The sequence below is a fragment of the Camponotus vicinus genome, unplaced genomic scaffold (assembly GCF_025532165.1).
Source record: "Camponotus vicinus isolate PSW18456_S1 unplaced genomic scaffold, iyCamVici1.0 SCAF_7, whole genome shotgun sequence".
Taxonomy (NCBI): Eukaryota; Metazoa; Arthropoda; class Insecta; order Hymenoptera; family Formicidae; genus Camponotus; species Camponotus vicinus.
Window position 1 is genome coordinate 6,917,604 of NW_028141979.1, and position 16,374 is coordinate 6,933,977.

Consider the following 16,374-nt stretch of genomic DNA (forward strand, 5'->3'; position numbering starts at 1 on the left):
TTCCATACTATATTTTTCCTATCTTATCTAAAAAATACCGCATTCAATGTTAAAAAATATTTCGTTGCACGAATATTACTTATATTCCTCTGACATATACATTTAGTTGCTCAAAAGAAATATTATTCTAACGCATGTTTAATAAAGCATCTAGCTACCTATCTAAAATTAATGCATCGAATACAATTCTCATGATTCTCTGTTGTGGATAAAAAGAATCTATGATAGAAAAGCACTTCTCTCTTAAGATCATCTCTTTGATACACGTGCCAGTTGCGAAAATGTGCAAAAGTTACATTACTTTTTTTCTATTTGGTGATTGAGCTCTATAGGTACGATAAGCTGGTCAAGAACGGCAATTCGCTTTCCCAAGTTGCAATCAGTAACTTTTTGAATGGTACAGATACACTCGGCGCACAGATTTTCAGAGTTAACGTACCTATATCATAGACATCTTGAACATTTTTCGATAAGAAGTTATCGCGGAAAGAGTTCTTTTTTCTCCTAATGTCGTAAGTCGTGGACGTTAGAAAATATATAGAATTTTACTTGGCGAACTGTAAGTTCTTTGATAAATTCGTTAAAACAGCTACATTTTGACGTGGCAATCGATAACTTCATATTGGCGTATCAATACGAACTTATGCCCGAAGCGTGCGTTTCCCGCGTCAAACATGTCGAACGCAGACGCCTTGAAATGAGAATATTACACTTCCGGTAAAAACATGTTACATTCGCGTTCGACGGGCTTCCATGTCGCTCGCATTTCCGCGACGCAAACGGTATAATTCGGTTACAACGCTGCTGAAAACACGTCGCTGCATCTACTCTTGTTCGCCAATTGCATCGCATAACATGTCGGACTGTTTCGTTTCCAAGCCACTTTGCCAGCTCGGCTCCGCTATTACTTTACGAGTTTTACTTTCTTGCACACAATTCCCAAGCATTTCTACTATCTCATACAAAGCCAATATCTCGCGCAATTTTGAACTTTTAGCTCCATTCAGAATATTATACAATTTTAAACTACTTCTACATCCTGCTGCAAAATTATTGTACAGCACTGCTTCTGTATGATAATGCAGCTCCGGAATTGTAGTCAATTTTGTATTCAAATTCGCATTTTCGGAAAATCTCTCCCGTATTTGATAACTTAGCAAACGTTCGCGATTTCGATGTTGAAGTAACTCGATAAAGATAGGGGATCACTAATCGTTTCCATGAATAAATATTTTGATAACGATGAGAAAATACACGGCTGTTATAGATTTTTCGTTCGCACTGTATTCGAGAAGTTCGCCACACTGTATGATTTTACATACAAGTGACAAATAGAGTCTGCAAGTTGCAAGAAAAAAAACGCAATCCGTTACTCCACAAGCGGCGACATTTTCCAGTATCACCGAAGCGCGACCACAGTAGCGTCATAAACGTCAAGACCGCAAAAAAAGGCTAGAGCAAAAGCGAAAGAAGAAAAAAACAAAGGGGAAACAAACGCACGCGAATTGTCTGGTGTGTGTACATATTTCGAAATTCCGAGTGCGACGCGCGCTGGTGGTTGATTACAGTCGATATTCACAGTCGACTCGACGATGCGACGCGATGCAATGATCCAGCAGCGAGCCCCGCGATTGTGAACACCATGGATGTATCGGCGGACACGGCGGATACCAATCAACCGCAGCGTGCATAACAACACGCGATGTCATTTAATAATTCCGTACGTGCGTTCGTTTCGCGCAGTTACAAGGAGGATTCATTACAGTTACAGAAATACGGCACGTTTCATCTCCCAACATCGGTGAAACTTGTACGTACGCGTCCTGAAAGAATGATCATCCTATTTAATATATGTAAAATCTTCGAAATTGCGGAGAAACTTTTATAATGTAATATTAAAAAATAGGTATTTTCTGAAAACACATTTTAAAATAGAAACGTGAGAAAAATTATAAAAATTTGTCTCTAAAAAATTCTCTCTTCTTTATAAAGTTTCGTCGTAATGTGTTTATTATAAATTTAAACAACGAGAATAGATGACAATTAAAATTAAATCTTAGATATATAGATTTTACAAAAATTAATTAAACAATTTAGTCTGTATAAAAGATGATGTGTGTGATTAAATAATTTATCTTTTTTATCTCATATTCCTAAAATTTTTATTATACAAATTTCCAAAACGAGGTTAACAGTGTGAGATATATGATCATCAATATTGAAAAAATTGCTGTAACAAAAACTGAATTTTTAGGAATCATATTTCATACTGATATACGAATAAGAATCAAATATCTGAAACAACTTCAAAATATTGTTACACTTGTTGTGTATCAATTAGTGTCAAAATCCAAATTTTTTTACTTATATATAATAAATGTTACAATTTAAATTTTACAGACATACATTTTTAAAAAGATAAAAGAACGAATGCATAAAGAGACGAGCAGTTTTATATTTTTAAAATCCTGCCAATCACTTATAAAGTTGCGACCGCAAAAGTTATTGCTGATTAAATTATTTTGATTTTAGTTTTTCATAGAAAACAATATTGCAAAAAGAAAAAATACAAGTAAAAACGCCTCCAATAAAAAAAATTACAAAATTAAAAATATTGGAAACTCACTACTTTTTCTCTGTCTTTAGTAATATTATCCAAATATTTTTAACTAGAATAATTTTAAACGATAATAATTTACTAAAATAATTTTAACGAGAGGCTTATATATTCGTAAAAATGCTAATAATGTTATTCGATGAGTCACTTCTATTTCAACAATATTATTGCGGCAAATATTTCATATTAGTAACAAATTTATTAAATTTATTTACGGAAAATATAATCGCGATGATATAGTAACAATTTATGTATATAATTTAGTACAAACTGTAATAAAATTCGAACATGGTAAATATTATTAAGCTTAATATACCTTTGAATTCATAATATACCTTTGAATTCTAGATAATTGTCAAATAATCATATTAAACATGTATCGATAAGAGAGAACGCGTTCTCCGTTTCCTATATTTTATTCACAGAAACGCATATTGTGTGAGCAAAGAGAAAAAAATGTTTTTATAAAATCTGCCTCGATATAAATAACGTTATCTCACCGTGCGAAACTGTAATGCTTTAACGCGCTGCAGATTAAAAAAATACTAGAATGATCTTCTAGAGAAAAACAACAAGAGTACAGGCGCCATGTTGAATTTCCATTTAATGTATTATTCCACCCTCTCCCTCGGAGTCTACATATAAAAGAAAGAAAAGAATAGAGATATGTAAACTACCTTTTCAGTTACATGCAGCGCGCGATACAAAACTCAATTACATAATAGCTCGGCTCTTATTCGGTTACAACGATGGTAGTGGTTTGCTCGCTTTAAAGGATTGTCAATACCTGCATAAAACCCTATTGGATGATGCCGTTATGACGTCAGAAGCGTAGAAATGTACGCGAGCAATTCGTGTAACTTATGTTCACGTGAGTTACTCTTTGTCAACGAAAACCTCTCTCTTTGGATCGATAAAGCAAGATCATAGAACGTGCCACAAATTCTACTGTCAACCCCTATCATACCAAGCGGAAAAACGCGTGACTTTTTTCTTTTTTGAATTGTTTTGACAACTGTGCTACCACACGTTTCGTCATATTCATTTATCTACGGGATTCAAACCACAATATCGATTTATAGACTCCATCATCACTGGAAAATATGTCACAGACAGATAAGTAAATAGCAGAATTTTTCATCATTTAATAATAAGAAAAACTAGATTTGCTAAAATATAAAATCTTGAGTTTATTTAATATTTAATAAAAATATATGTCTAAACATATATTAAAAGATTTAATATTATTAATACTTATTTAATATTATTTTATTTAATAAATAATAATAAAATAAATTTAATATTATTTTATTTAATTAATATTATTATTATTTAATATAATAAATATTTAATATTAAAAGATTTTTAAATAAATTAAAAAAATATATATTCTTTAGATAAAAAATAAAGAATTCTTACTTGGTACGTGATTGTCGTAATATTCTGTGTCAAAAAAATAGTTGAATATAATAATATATAATTATAAAACAAATAATTAATTTTAGAATTTAAACGTCAAATATTAAACTAATTTATTTTGTCATTTTTGGTGGACAAAATATCTTTAGATATTTTTTATCCTCTCTCCATATTTACTCTCAATATATCAATATATTGTAAATAGTTATCTACGAATTTAACTCCGTATAACTTATAAAAATATAACTTTAACCCCCGTGTGTGCTCTCAGTACAAAAAGTTCTTTCAATATTGTGACAAATCGCACAGAATAAGCCATCAACCGAACTGAAGCAAAATATAGAATTGTGTCACCGTTCAATGGAGATATTTTCGCGGACATTACATTGTTTACTTTGTCTACGCTATCCATTTTTCTTTCTCTCGGACGAATTCATCCGAAATTCGTGTCATATTTGCCGCTGCATCGTAAAACGCGAACATATGGAATAATAATAATTTATTATTGATTCTATATATGTATATGTAATATCTATGTTTTCCTCATAATGGATATTCATCGTGTTTTCGTTCATGCGAAAATAAATGATAGGAAATCTCGGCGAAACTCGTAATATGCATTTGGAGGATTTATTTATAATAAAGAGCAAGATATATACGGAAAAAATTTAACAAATAGCATCTCACATTCTGTATTTCTGTAATTAAAAACTTTATAGAATAAAGGTTCAAAAAAACATATAAGCATAAAATGAATATTTTTATTTAGTTACAGTTTCGATTTTCCGAAAAACTGTGTTAATATAAAATTGAAAAAAATATCGATATGCGTAAATCGATATTTTTAAATATCGACTTCAATTTCTGATATTTAATAACGTTTATTTTTTCGTTCGAAAGGATTCGTTTCATTTTCAATGCATAATTTTAATCGTAAAGAATTTTTTGCAAACGATACTTTCGATGATAACATGAATAATTAAATGAATAATTAGACGAAGAATGAAACGATGTTGTAAAGTGAAGTAATCCTGAAGCTGTCTCATGCTTGTTTAAGTGTAACGAGTTTAAAACTCAATGTAACTATTTGCATTCGTTTAGCATAATCTACCGGAATGTAATATGTATAATATTACTCGTTTATATCCGCAGATTTCATTTATTTTACCACGATATCTCGTTGATAATCTCCTCTAATAAATTCTTTATAATTTTAGCCTAATTAACTGCTTATAAATTATTAAAAAGCTTTACTCGAAAATTTTCGCATATATTTAACCTTTTATTTTGTAGAATTATAGTAGCAAAATGTATATTACAGATAATTAATTATTATAAATGAAATAATTAATTATAAATAAAAATTTCGAGTAAAATGGACAGCTAAAATAATTGTTTTCCAAAATAATTTACAGACATGCATGTTATATTTTTTATATTAATTTTGCATGGTATAATTTGCATATAATTTTACTATTGCAAAATAAATATTAACCTAAAAAATAATTAATTTTTTCTAGAGATTATGTATTTCTACATAAAGAGAGCTAAAATATGAAAATATAAATTGAAAAAACATGATCTTTGTCAAATTTTAATAAATCTGCTGCGTATAATAAGATATACGATTCCACAAAAAACTTCATTACAAAGATACGCGAATATAAAACATACAGTAAAATTATACATTTCCAAGAAATAAAAATTTATTATTATAAGAATATATTCATTATGTAAAGGATAAGAATTAGATCACATAAATCTAATAAAAGCGTAGTCTTCCGAAAAAATTAATCATCCTCAGCTTTGTCAAATCAATTTCTGAATCGGTCGAAGAATTCGAGAATTGAAGATTACGAGCAACGTTCTCAGAATGTTCTTTATATTTCGACTCGTAGAAGCAATTGCGTAGAAGAAACACTTTCATTGCTCACGTTCGAAATTTCGCCTATAAAATCCACGAGACGCGAACAAACCGTAAACACCTCGATCGACGAGAATTCTTATTCCTTTGACAGAATCGAAACGCAGAAATTGGCGGTACACCAAGAGAGCACGTTGGCTTCGCGATTCTATCGCGTTTCGCGAATAATCCGACGCGACTCACGAACACGTCGCAATTATTTGCATTTCTTAATTCACATAATTCATTCACTTCCACAGACTCGAGGAATGATATCGTCGCTGTTCGCGTATTCCGCACGGGTATTTCACATCTACTTCACCTATTCTCGCCAATCTCCGAGATATACAGGGTGCGCCGAGGGTCGCGAATCCTCCCTAGAATACAGATTACTCGAATAGTGAATTCTCCTCATTAAAAGCCTAAAATATATGCACGTATGTGTATGCACAGAATATTTCGCGATTAAACGTCCTGACTTAATATATGAATTTAGGACCCAAAAATACATAAGAAAGTTCTTCGAAAGATATATATCCTCAAAAGGGAAAGTTTCTAATTTTTGAATCTTAAATTCAAGAGATTTTAAGTCAGTAATTATTAAGAGATTAGTAAGAGATTTTAAGTCACACAATTAATCCTGAAACATCCTATATATACGTGGCTGTCGTATCTTTCCACGTCTCTCTTTACTACGCTGTTAAGTACCTCGGCGAGTCTCGAGTAAACTTTTGTGGGTAGCTGTTAAGGTATATAACGTCCGCAAGATTACAAGACTTTATCAGTGACTTTATGAATGGAGGAGGGGAAAGGGAGGGAAATAGTCGTGCACTCTATCGACCATTCACTCGGATACTGTCCGCGTTTCTCGACATCGAAACGAATGATACTCTTCCCGATTCGATCTCTGGTATTTCGCAGCCGAGAGAAGATACGCGACGTCCATTTTACCCAGTACATTCTCGCTACGGGGGATCGGAGAGGGTGTTCCATTCGCGCTGAAAACTATCACAGCCAATGTCGATATTAAACTCTCGAATTTATAACGTGCGTGTCCCGGCGATCGATCGAACGCCTTCAGGGAGAGACGAGAATATTTCGCTAGAATATTATTAGAGGCTTCTCTTTCATCGGATTGTTAACTCTCCGTAGATGTGTGTGTGTGTACGTATGTGTGTGTATCGCTGCAGTATTCACTGCCGACTCGAATTTACGGCGCGCCGAGACTGCACTTTGGGCGATTTATACTTCGGCGCTCGAACGACGGCGATACCTGCACGTCGACCGCTTTGAATTATGACAGAATCAGAAAGAGAGAAAGAGAGAGAATATGTTATTCCTCGTAGTTTTGCCTGCGTTCACGGATATAAATTTAAATGACGCTATTAACGTCTAATGAAGCGGGCAAATTGGCACTGTTACCCCTTTGTCATTTTGTACTGTTGTAATTAATTATTTAGTTAAACATTTAATAAAACTCTTGTAAAAGATTTATAATATCTATATATTATATTTAATATTCTATATATTATATATTTAATATATGTATATCTCTTATAAATATTATACATATTAATTTTTATAAAATATTTCGAAAAAAAAGAAGATAGAGAAAGAATCTCTAAAATCAATATAACGTATCTGATAATATTATCAAGATACATAAAATATATTGCACTTTGAAAAAATGTTTTTTTGTCTCGTGAAATATAGTAAATTGTCGATAACGATGAATTTTTTCACAGATTTTATTTATGTATTTATGCATTACATATGAACAATTTCTTCTGCGTATTTTCCGATGTAATTCTGACATCATAGTTTGCAATTTAATTACTAAATGTTTTCCCAATCGGAAATAAAGTGATTAAAACTGCTGAAATACACATAATGGAGGAAAATATATAAGAAACATAAATAATGTTGTACGTAATGAGATTGATCGGATTGAGTCAGACTTTTCCTCTGTGCGAGGGAAAATAAATAATAAAAGCAGAAAGAGAACGGGTTAACGAACACAAGGAAAAATAATTCAATTGCGAGATAATATCAGATAATTGGCTGACGTGAAAAGGTATTGTCTCGTTTAATTATTTTTATACACGACGATGGCATAGCAGTGGTGGTAATTAAAAAATCACTACGAGACGACATTACGACGATCTTTTCACGTGATAGAGATCCCCTTCTCCCGCTTCCCGCTCCCTCAGGCGAGATTGTGCAAAGGCAGAGTAGATTTCCATTACGGTTTCCAAGGCGAACTCTCAGAGGGAAAACGCGCTTTTGCAAGGAACAGAACGCTAACGCGGGTGTCGTTTCGCGTAATCACGCGAGCTTTTTCGCGAGACATTTTCTTGACCGCACACATCATGTGTAACTCACGAGCTGAATATGCCGCGTGTCGATTTTGCAACTGCCGCCCGGCTCTCCTTTTTATACGATTTATATCCCGCTCCTTAATTACACCCGTGCGCCGGAATTACCGGACCGAGGCAGCGCGGATTAATTGGATTATCGACCGTCCTTGAATGTAATGCTTTTGCACGGAAACAGGTTCGATGTTTCTCGTAAGAAGGGTTCTTTTGGGAGCTCGGTGTACCGGCGCGACTGCGCTAAAGTCGGGAAAAAGTCGCGATCAAAGTATCCAATAATCTTATCGCCTACTACGAAACTCGCTATGATTCCCAAAGAGACGGGAAAAAAATGTTTTCCGTTGAATTTTTATTCGCATATTTCGGATAAATTTGCTATAAAAATTCAGATTCGAGATACGGTGCGGCAAAGTCACGCATATAAAAGATTCGGTCATGTGATAAGAAAGAAGCGAGTTTGAAAAACTGAGTAAATACGATACTGCGAAAATACAATGGCAGTAATAAACGAGATTTAAAAAAAAAAAACGTAACAATAAATGCCTGAAAATGTTGCATATTCGGCCAATGCGGCGGTATACATATGTATATATGTGACGACGCAACAAAAAGTTTTTATACACCGAGCTCTCTATTGTAATTTTGTAATTTTTTTTTCGTGTTTTCTTTCAACGCCAAAAAAAGCGAGAGAAAAAAAATAAAATTGTTTCCTACTCTTTTTTTTACATTATTTATGCGTTATTTATATTTTGTAACATGATAATTAATACTATGCAGTGTGTTACAGTAAACAGGCCCTAGCGTTTTTATCGCGGAATTAAATCAATCTTTTCTATTAAAACCGTCTCGAAAATCCGCGCGATTCGCCAACGAACAGTGTTCTGAAAAGAATGCAATATATCTGCATTTTATTAAAATTTCTCGAAAGTTATGAAGCTACTACGAATAATACGTAGTTAATCTCGTGTAATGAAAATTTTTACTTTACTTCGCCGACAAAATAACTGCAAGCGTTTATAAATCGGACATCTATCTGTAATTAGTTTACCACTTTCAAACAAACAAGCACATCAAGCTCACACTAAAAAAGTGTAGAGTTAATTTAAATAAAAGTACACACACACACACACAGAAAAGAAGGAGAGAGAAGAATAAGTTATTTCATATTCTCTAAATGTGAAATTATTGTCCATATTTTGTTTAATCAGAACAATTCGTTTCATAATTGTAGAAAGAATTTTAGTTTATATCCTTTTTGTATGCGCATCTATTTTCATACGCGTTCCATGTCTCAAATACCTCTAAATTTTCCGCTTAGATTTTTATACTAGATTGTATAACTCTGTTATATCTTTCTAAAATATAATATGATAAAATATTTCATAAAAGTAAATATTTTATAAAAATGATTACAAAGTATTGATGTTTAAATATTATGTGTAGTATAATTATCATAACTGACTTGATTCTTAAATACTTTTTGTCTCAAAACTGTTATTCTATTATCGTATCAATTTACCAAACATATAATTACAGTCATTCTAATTATATATATAATATAATCAAAAAATTACATATATATATATATATATATATATATATATATAAAATATCATTTATGAAATAAATTAAATGCATATATGTAGAGAAACAGATACACATATACTATATACTAAAGTTAAAAAAATTTATATATATATATATACAGGCTGCCTATTTTAATTTACAACTAGACACCATAATATCTTTCAAAAAATGCATCTTTCAAAAAAAATGTTTCAAATAAAAGTTGTAGGGTTTAAAGGAGAAAAGAAAATAGGAACATTAGTTTAATCTTGGGTATAGGTGCTAAGGCCATGTAAAAGTAAACTTAGTTTTTTTTAATGGAGAACTATATTAATGGAGAACTATAACTAATTTTACATAAATTATCAAATATTTTGTAAAGCATTTATTTTTCCATTAGTTGCTCATTACTACTTTATATTTTTTCCTTAAAAACAATTATGTGTGTTCTTTACATCAATTTATTTCCCTTATTATTCTATACATAAAAGTATTCGGGTAAGATAATCGAAAAATAAACATTTTACGAAATATTTTATAGTTTATCTCAAAATTATGTCTCAATTTAAACTATAAGATATCTCGTAAACTATTCAATTTTTGGCTATGCTTTATAACATTTTTTACGCAGAATATTGTCAGGAATCGATTTATATGGATAAATTAGTTCTATTTACAAATATAGGTTGACTTTCACATAGTCTTGGAACTTATATTCTAATATTCTTATCTTTTTTTCCCTTTCAAACTTTACAACTTTTATTTTAAACATTTTTCCCATAAGCGCTATATTTTCGAATTATGAATGTATGAGTGTTAAAGTGGAACACTCTGTGTATATATATATATATATATATATATATATATATATATATATATATATATATATATATATAGTGTTCCACTTTACATATATATATAGATGTATGTACGTATGTATGTATGTATGTATGTACATAACCTTCGAGTAATAACAATATCCCATAGCTTTTGCCTTCTTATCTACCTAATAGTTTACGTAAATAATTTTAACGGAAAAAGTCGTTGTGTGTTAATTCCTTGTAAAAGATATTTTGCACAAAATTGGCAGCTTTTAATATTTGCGCTTATTATAATATTTCATTCTTTCTGTAATCTTTCTACAAATGATGAGATTATTAACAGTGAATAAGCAATTAATCGTAAAACTTGCTAGACAAATTTCGATCGTGTATCAATATTTACATTTATACAAAGAATCATATATACGTTTTTTTGCGATCTTTCTCTGTTTCTTTTATCAGTTTCTATATTTTTCGTCGAAATGATTTCATTTGAATTTAGTCGTATACAATCTGTGATACAAAGTGGATATCATGTCAAAACACAAAAGTGACTCCTATTTTTGGGCGTATTTTACAAAAAATATTAATAATACAGTGGGCAAGTGCAAAATTTGTGGCAATTTTTATACTTTAAATGTATACAGCAATATAAAATTTCATATAAAGAAAGAACATGGAACTTCAAAGAAAGAATATGAATATTCTGTCCGTTGGAAAAGAAAATGGCCTTTTTCTATAATACAAAACCATCAAACAAAATGTGATATTTGTGGTAAGAAGTATAAGATCTACTATTATGTATCGGATAAGATGAGACTGCACTTACAAAATATGCATGATATAAATATAAAGGATCAAAACTGGTTGTTGCATTATAATTATACTGCATCAAATAAAACAATGAAGTGCATACACTGCAACATAATCTTTCAAAATGATATTAAACATAAGTATTTCAATGCAATGAAACATTTAATCGATGCTCATCAAATCGCTGGAATATCTTTGGAATTTAGATCAACGGAGTAAGACTAATGACAATAACCTGAATATTACTTTTATTTCTTCTGAATTATTTATATGTATTTTTGTGTAACATATGTAAAATTATATATAATAAAATTGTAAAATTTAGATATTTAACATGTCAATCACAAAGATTACGTATATTTAGATAAATTTCTTTTTTAAATTTACATACACATATATGCGTATATATACATATATATATACATATACATATATATACATATATATATATATATATATATATAATAAAATTGTAAAATTTAGATATTTAATATGTTTATCATAAAGATTATGTATATTTGGATAAATTTCTTTTTTTAATTTACATACACACATAATTTACATCAAGCAATTATCAATCAATCCATAATTTGGATCGCAACAATTTTTTATATCTTGACAGAAATGCTGAAAATGTTGCTGTATCAAGCGGATGTCAACAGCTAACGTATAGTTTGGATCATAATGTAAGCAATTCTTCTTTAAGTTCTAGCATAAATGCTATAGATACAACGAGCCATGAACAACCAATACACGATTGTTATCAATTTGATAAATCTTATATATCTTAAATTAAGCAGTTCTGAATCTTTGAACTTTGATAATTTTAAAGACTATCTTTCCGCGATCGAAGATATGTTAAAAGAAAATGAATAAGAAAATAGAAGAATTAATTAAAAAGATTGTCGATCTTTGTCTTCGGAGATGTTGAGTTGTCTCCATTTGTCTTCAACGGCTCGTCATTGTTTTCGATGCCTGGAAGCATCGTCAAAATAATGAGATACCGAAGCATTTATTATTACTTTAGACGGCATACTTTGTAATTGACTCCGATATAAAACCTTTTGTTATTTTTGATCACATCATCACATTTGCGCTGAAGATGGCCCAAAAATAGGGTCGAAACGTTCGCAAACTTTTCTTTGTAATTTGTTCCATACTTATTTGATTGTATTATTATACAATAAATAACTGTGTTATAAGATTGACACTTGACTCGTATTGCCATTAAAACTGATTTGTTTAGTTTTATATTTCGAGTCTTATATTTTTTTATTAGAAGAATTAATGCTTTTTGTGGATGTGAGTAATTATTTACATTGTTTTTTGATGTAGCATTAAATATAATATTATATAGGATAATATAGCATTAAATATAACAATGTAACCTAAAATTATAATTGTAATGTAATCTAGAATTTTATGAATATATTTGTTGATTATCTATTTTTCAAATACCGACAAAGATATAATTTTATGTTTTATATTTTTCATATTATTTGTATATTTATAATTTGTTAAATATGTTATACATAACATTTCTCAAATATTACATGTATCATAATTCATTACTGATTTTGCGAACATAATTTTTTTAATGTATCGTGTTAACGAACTTATTTAAACAGATATTGAATTTTAATTGTATCTTCAATTTTTTGACGTGTGTGATGCATTGATAGTAATAAAAAAATTAATAATATAAAATTTATTCTATCTCTCCAAATAAAATTGTATTATTAAATACATTACATAGTATTATTTTTAATTTATAATTATTCCAACATATACACACACGAATTTATATATATATTATGTAATCTTCAATTAATATTCCGCAACTCTCTTTTTCCTATGAACCTGACCTAGTTTACATAAATCATTTTAACAGAAAAAAATCGTTTAATTCTTTGTAAAAGATATCTTAAATGGCAGTTTTTAATATTCGCGTCAGTTTTTAATATTCGCGTCTATTTTAATATTAAGTAGTTGCTTGTTACGCTAATTGATATATTTTTTTAAATAATTACGTGTCGTTTTATCGATTAATTCCTCTCATTATTCTGTATGTAAAGTATTAAGAAAAATAATCGGGAAATAAATATTTTATGAGATATTTTATAGTGTATGTAAAATTATGTCAACTTCGAATATAAAATATCTCGTAAACTATGTTATTTTTGGTTATGTTATTCTTATAATTTTTTACGTGGAATATTATGAGAAATCGATTTATATGGATAAATTAAGATATTTAGAAAAATTAAGTTAATCTTCATATTGCCTTAATATTTACACTTAAGGTCAAATTAATATTCCTATCTTCTTTTCTCCTTCAAACCCTACAACTTGTATTTTTGAAACACTTTTTTGCATTATTTTTGAGATATTATGATGCATTGTTTTTAAAATATTACGATGTCTAAGTAAAGAATTATAAGTTAAAATAGGACAACCTATATCTTTTTATATATCTATAAAATAATTATAATTATTTTATAATAATTATCATAGTTACAAATCTTTTTCGTGTACATATTCTCGAGAGAATTTAAAACTTCTTATATAAAAATACAATATTCTTCCCATTCAATATCGTAAAAGAAAATTACATATAATATTCCTAGTTGTCCGTAACTTACGGTTACAGCCGGTTTAGAACCTTAATAATAAATTGTCCTGTGCGATTTTACTCGACGGAAACTTCGTTTAATTCCTTAATGCTATCTCGCGTAAACCCCGGAAGTACAGCTGCTCGCACCGTGTTTCGATTCCCTCGCCGGAAATTCTCACGCGACACAACTAACAATATCAGAGGACGATCTCAAGCCCGGCAACTCGATGTTTGCTTGTGCATAGGCTATTAGGCTAGACTGTCCGACGACTATTAGCGGCCACCGCGAGGAATTAATTAATCCTTTCATTAAAGCCGCTGCGGAAGACCACACGGATGCCGACTGCCTGATCGTGGTCGCAATGTCACACGGCGAGTCGGGTCTACTACATTCAACCGATAGCCTGTATCCAGTCGATATGCTGTGGACACCCTTCACCGGCGATCGATGCTCCACTTTGGCCGGGAAACCAAAGTTGTTCTTCATTCAGGTATATCTACCTCTGACAGATATTTATATATATATATATATATATATATATATATATATACACATACATATAAATCGCGAATGAATCGTGGAAAATGCGCGAACAATGACGAGCCGCGCATTCAAAGAGAAGCAACTCTCCACTTTCGTTCATCCCCGAACGATCTCGTCCGATGATGGATCATCTCAAAGTGAATCGTCCAAGCGATGTTACATGCTGAGTAATTCGAGGGAGATTTATACAGATCGCGTGGAGAGTGATTTATGAGTTAATATAAGCTACTGTACAAGCTGGTGTTTGTTGAAGTTAATCGTGCCCTTCAAATAGGCGCGGTTTCGTACTTGAATATCTCCTCCGTAGTTCACTGCTGACGATATCTCGCAAAATTCGAATCGCTTTATCCTTGTAAATATTTTTGTTTAAATTTATGCTTGCAAAAATTATATTTATTATTATAATTTAAGAGATTCATGATAAGTGTGCCAAGGAACTTGAATATTTTCATGCGACTCAAAGTCGTTTATCTACTTCGGATAAAGCGGAATCGTGTAGACTGATTTTTATGATTCTTGCATTGTCCGCGTTTACGTTTCGCGAAATTCCGGCCATATTTTAACGATATTGCCACTAGAGAAACGAGCGAGACGGAAGAGGAAGAGAGAAAAAAATAATTACGTTTTCCGGTTGGAAATTTTGATATACGATATTCTTGCGCGACGGATATAAATTCAGTTAGCCAGAAATGCGACTGCAGATCTCGCACGCTTGAAATATAACGGTAAGAAAAATATCCATATCGGTTGTCCTGATCGGAAAAACAAAAACAATTATATTATGTTTTATGAAATGTACTATAGTATAGTAGAGAAACATATAGCAAACACACTTCGCTATTTATTTTATTCTTTTTTTTAAATGTCAACATGTTTTAATTAGAATTATAACAATTACAGCTACAACTGATTATACAGGGTGTTTCTTAATAAGTGCGAAAAATTTTAAGAGATGATTCTTTGTCGAAAATTAAGGGGGGTTTTTCATATAAACATATACTCCTACATCCCTCCCTGTGGATTTATACTCTTCTAAAAATGAGAGTAAAAATTAGATTTTTATTTTCTTCTCAAATTTGGAATAATTTAAAGAAATGAAGTTAGGATATTTTCTAATAGTAAAAAGATTATTTATTAATATTTTTTCAGCCTCCCGAATTGTTATAAGGGGATGAAACTAGCAACCCCTATTCAATTTTTTATTACAACTTTTTAATGAGCCGGAATATGATCATCTAAAAATATGCATTAAACAGTTTGATTTATTTAGAAACTTTTTGATTTGTTTTATTTTTTCATAAAATCAGTAGTTTTCAAGAAAAAAAAAATAAAATATGTTATCGTGCACAACACGATGCTAAATAGCATAGGTTTCGAATTACGAGAAGTTAAATTTTAAAATAAAAATAAAATTAGAGTAAATGTTGGGAAAATTGGAACAAAAACAAAATTATAATAAAAACCTAAAAACCTAAAAAATAAAAACCTAATTTTTTACCCCCATTTTTGGAGGAGTGTAACTCCACAGGGAGGATATAATTTTCCCTTAATTTTCTCTTAATTTTCGACAAAAAATCATCTCCTAAGATTTTTCGCTTATTAAGAAACACCCTATATTTGATACTTTTACTATATTTGTTACATTGTTCGGCTATTTGAATGATATTTCGATAAGATTGCATTTCCTTGTCTCTCTGCAATTTAA

General features: G+C 30.4%; 2 protein-coding genes across 14 annotated transcripts in view; one reads left to right on the plus strand and one right to left on the minus strand.

Moving 5' to 3' along the window:
* Positions 1-16,374, minus strand: part of LOC145975155 (alkaline phosphatase) — a 196,406-nt gene that overhangs the window by 63,848 nt on the left and 116,184 nt on the right. The window lies entirely within an intron of this gene.
* The window catches only part of LOC145975156 (caspase-1-like), a 52,861-nt gene that overhangs the window by 23,025 nt on the left and 13,462 nt on the right, over positions 1-16,374 (plus strand). The window contains exon 4 of the mRNA XM_083105425.1: positions 14,441-14,616. Within this exon, the coding sequence (XP_082961551.1) occupies positions 14,441-14,616 (176 nt within the window). The remainder of the gene's footprint in view (positions 1-14,440; positions 14,617-16,374) is intronic.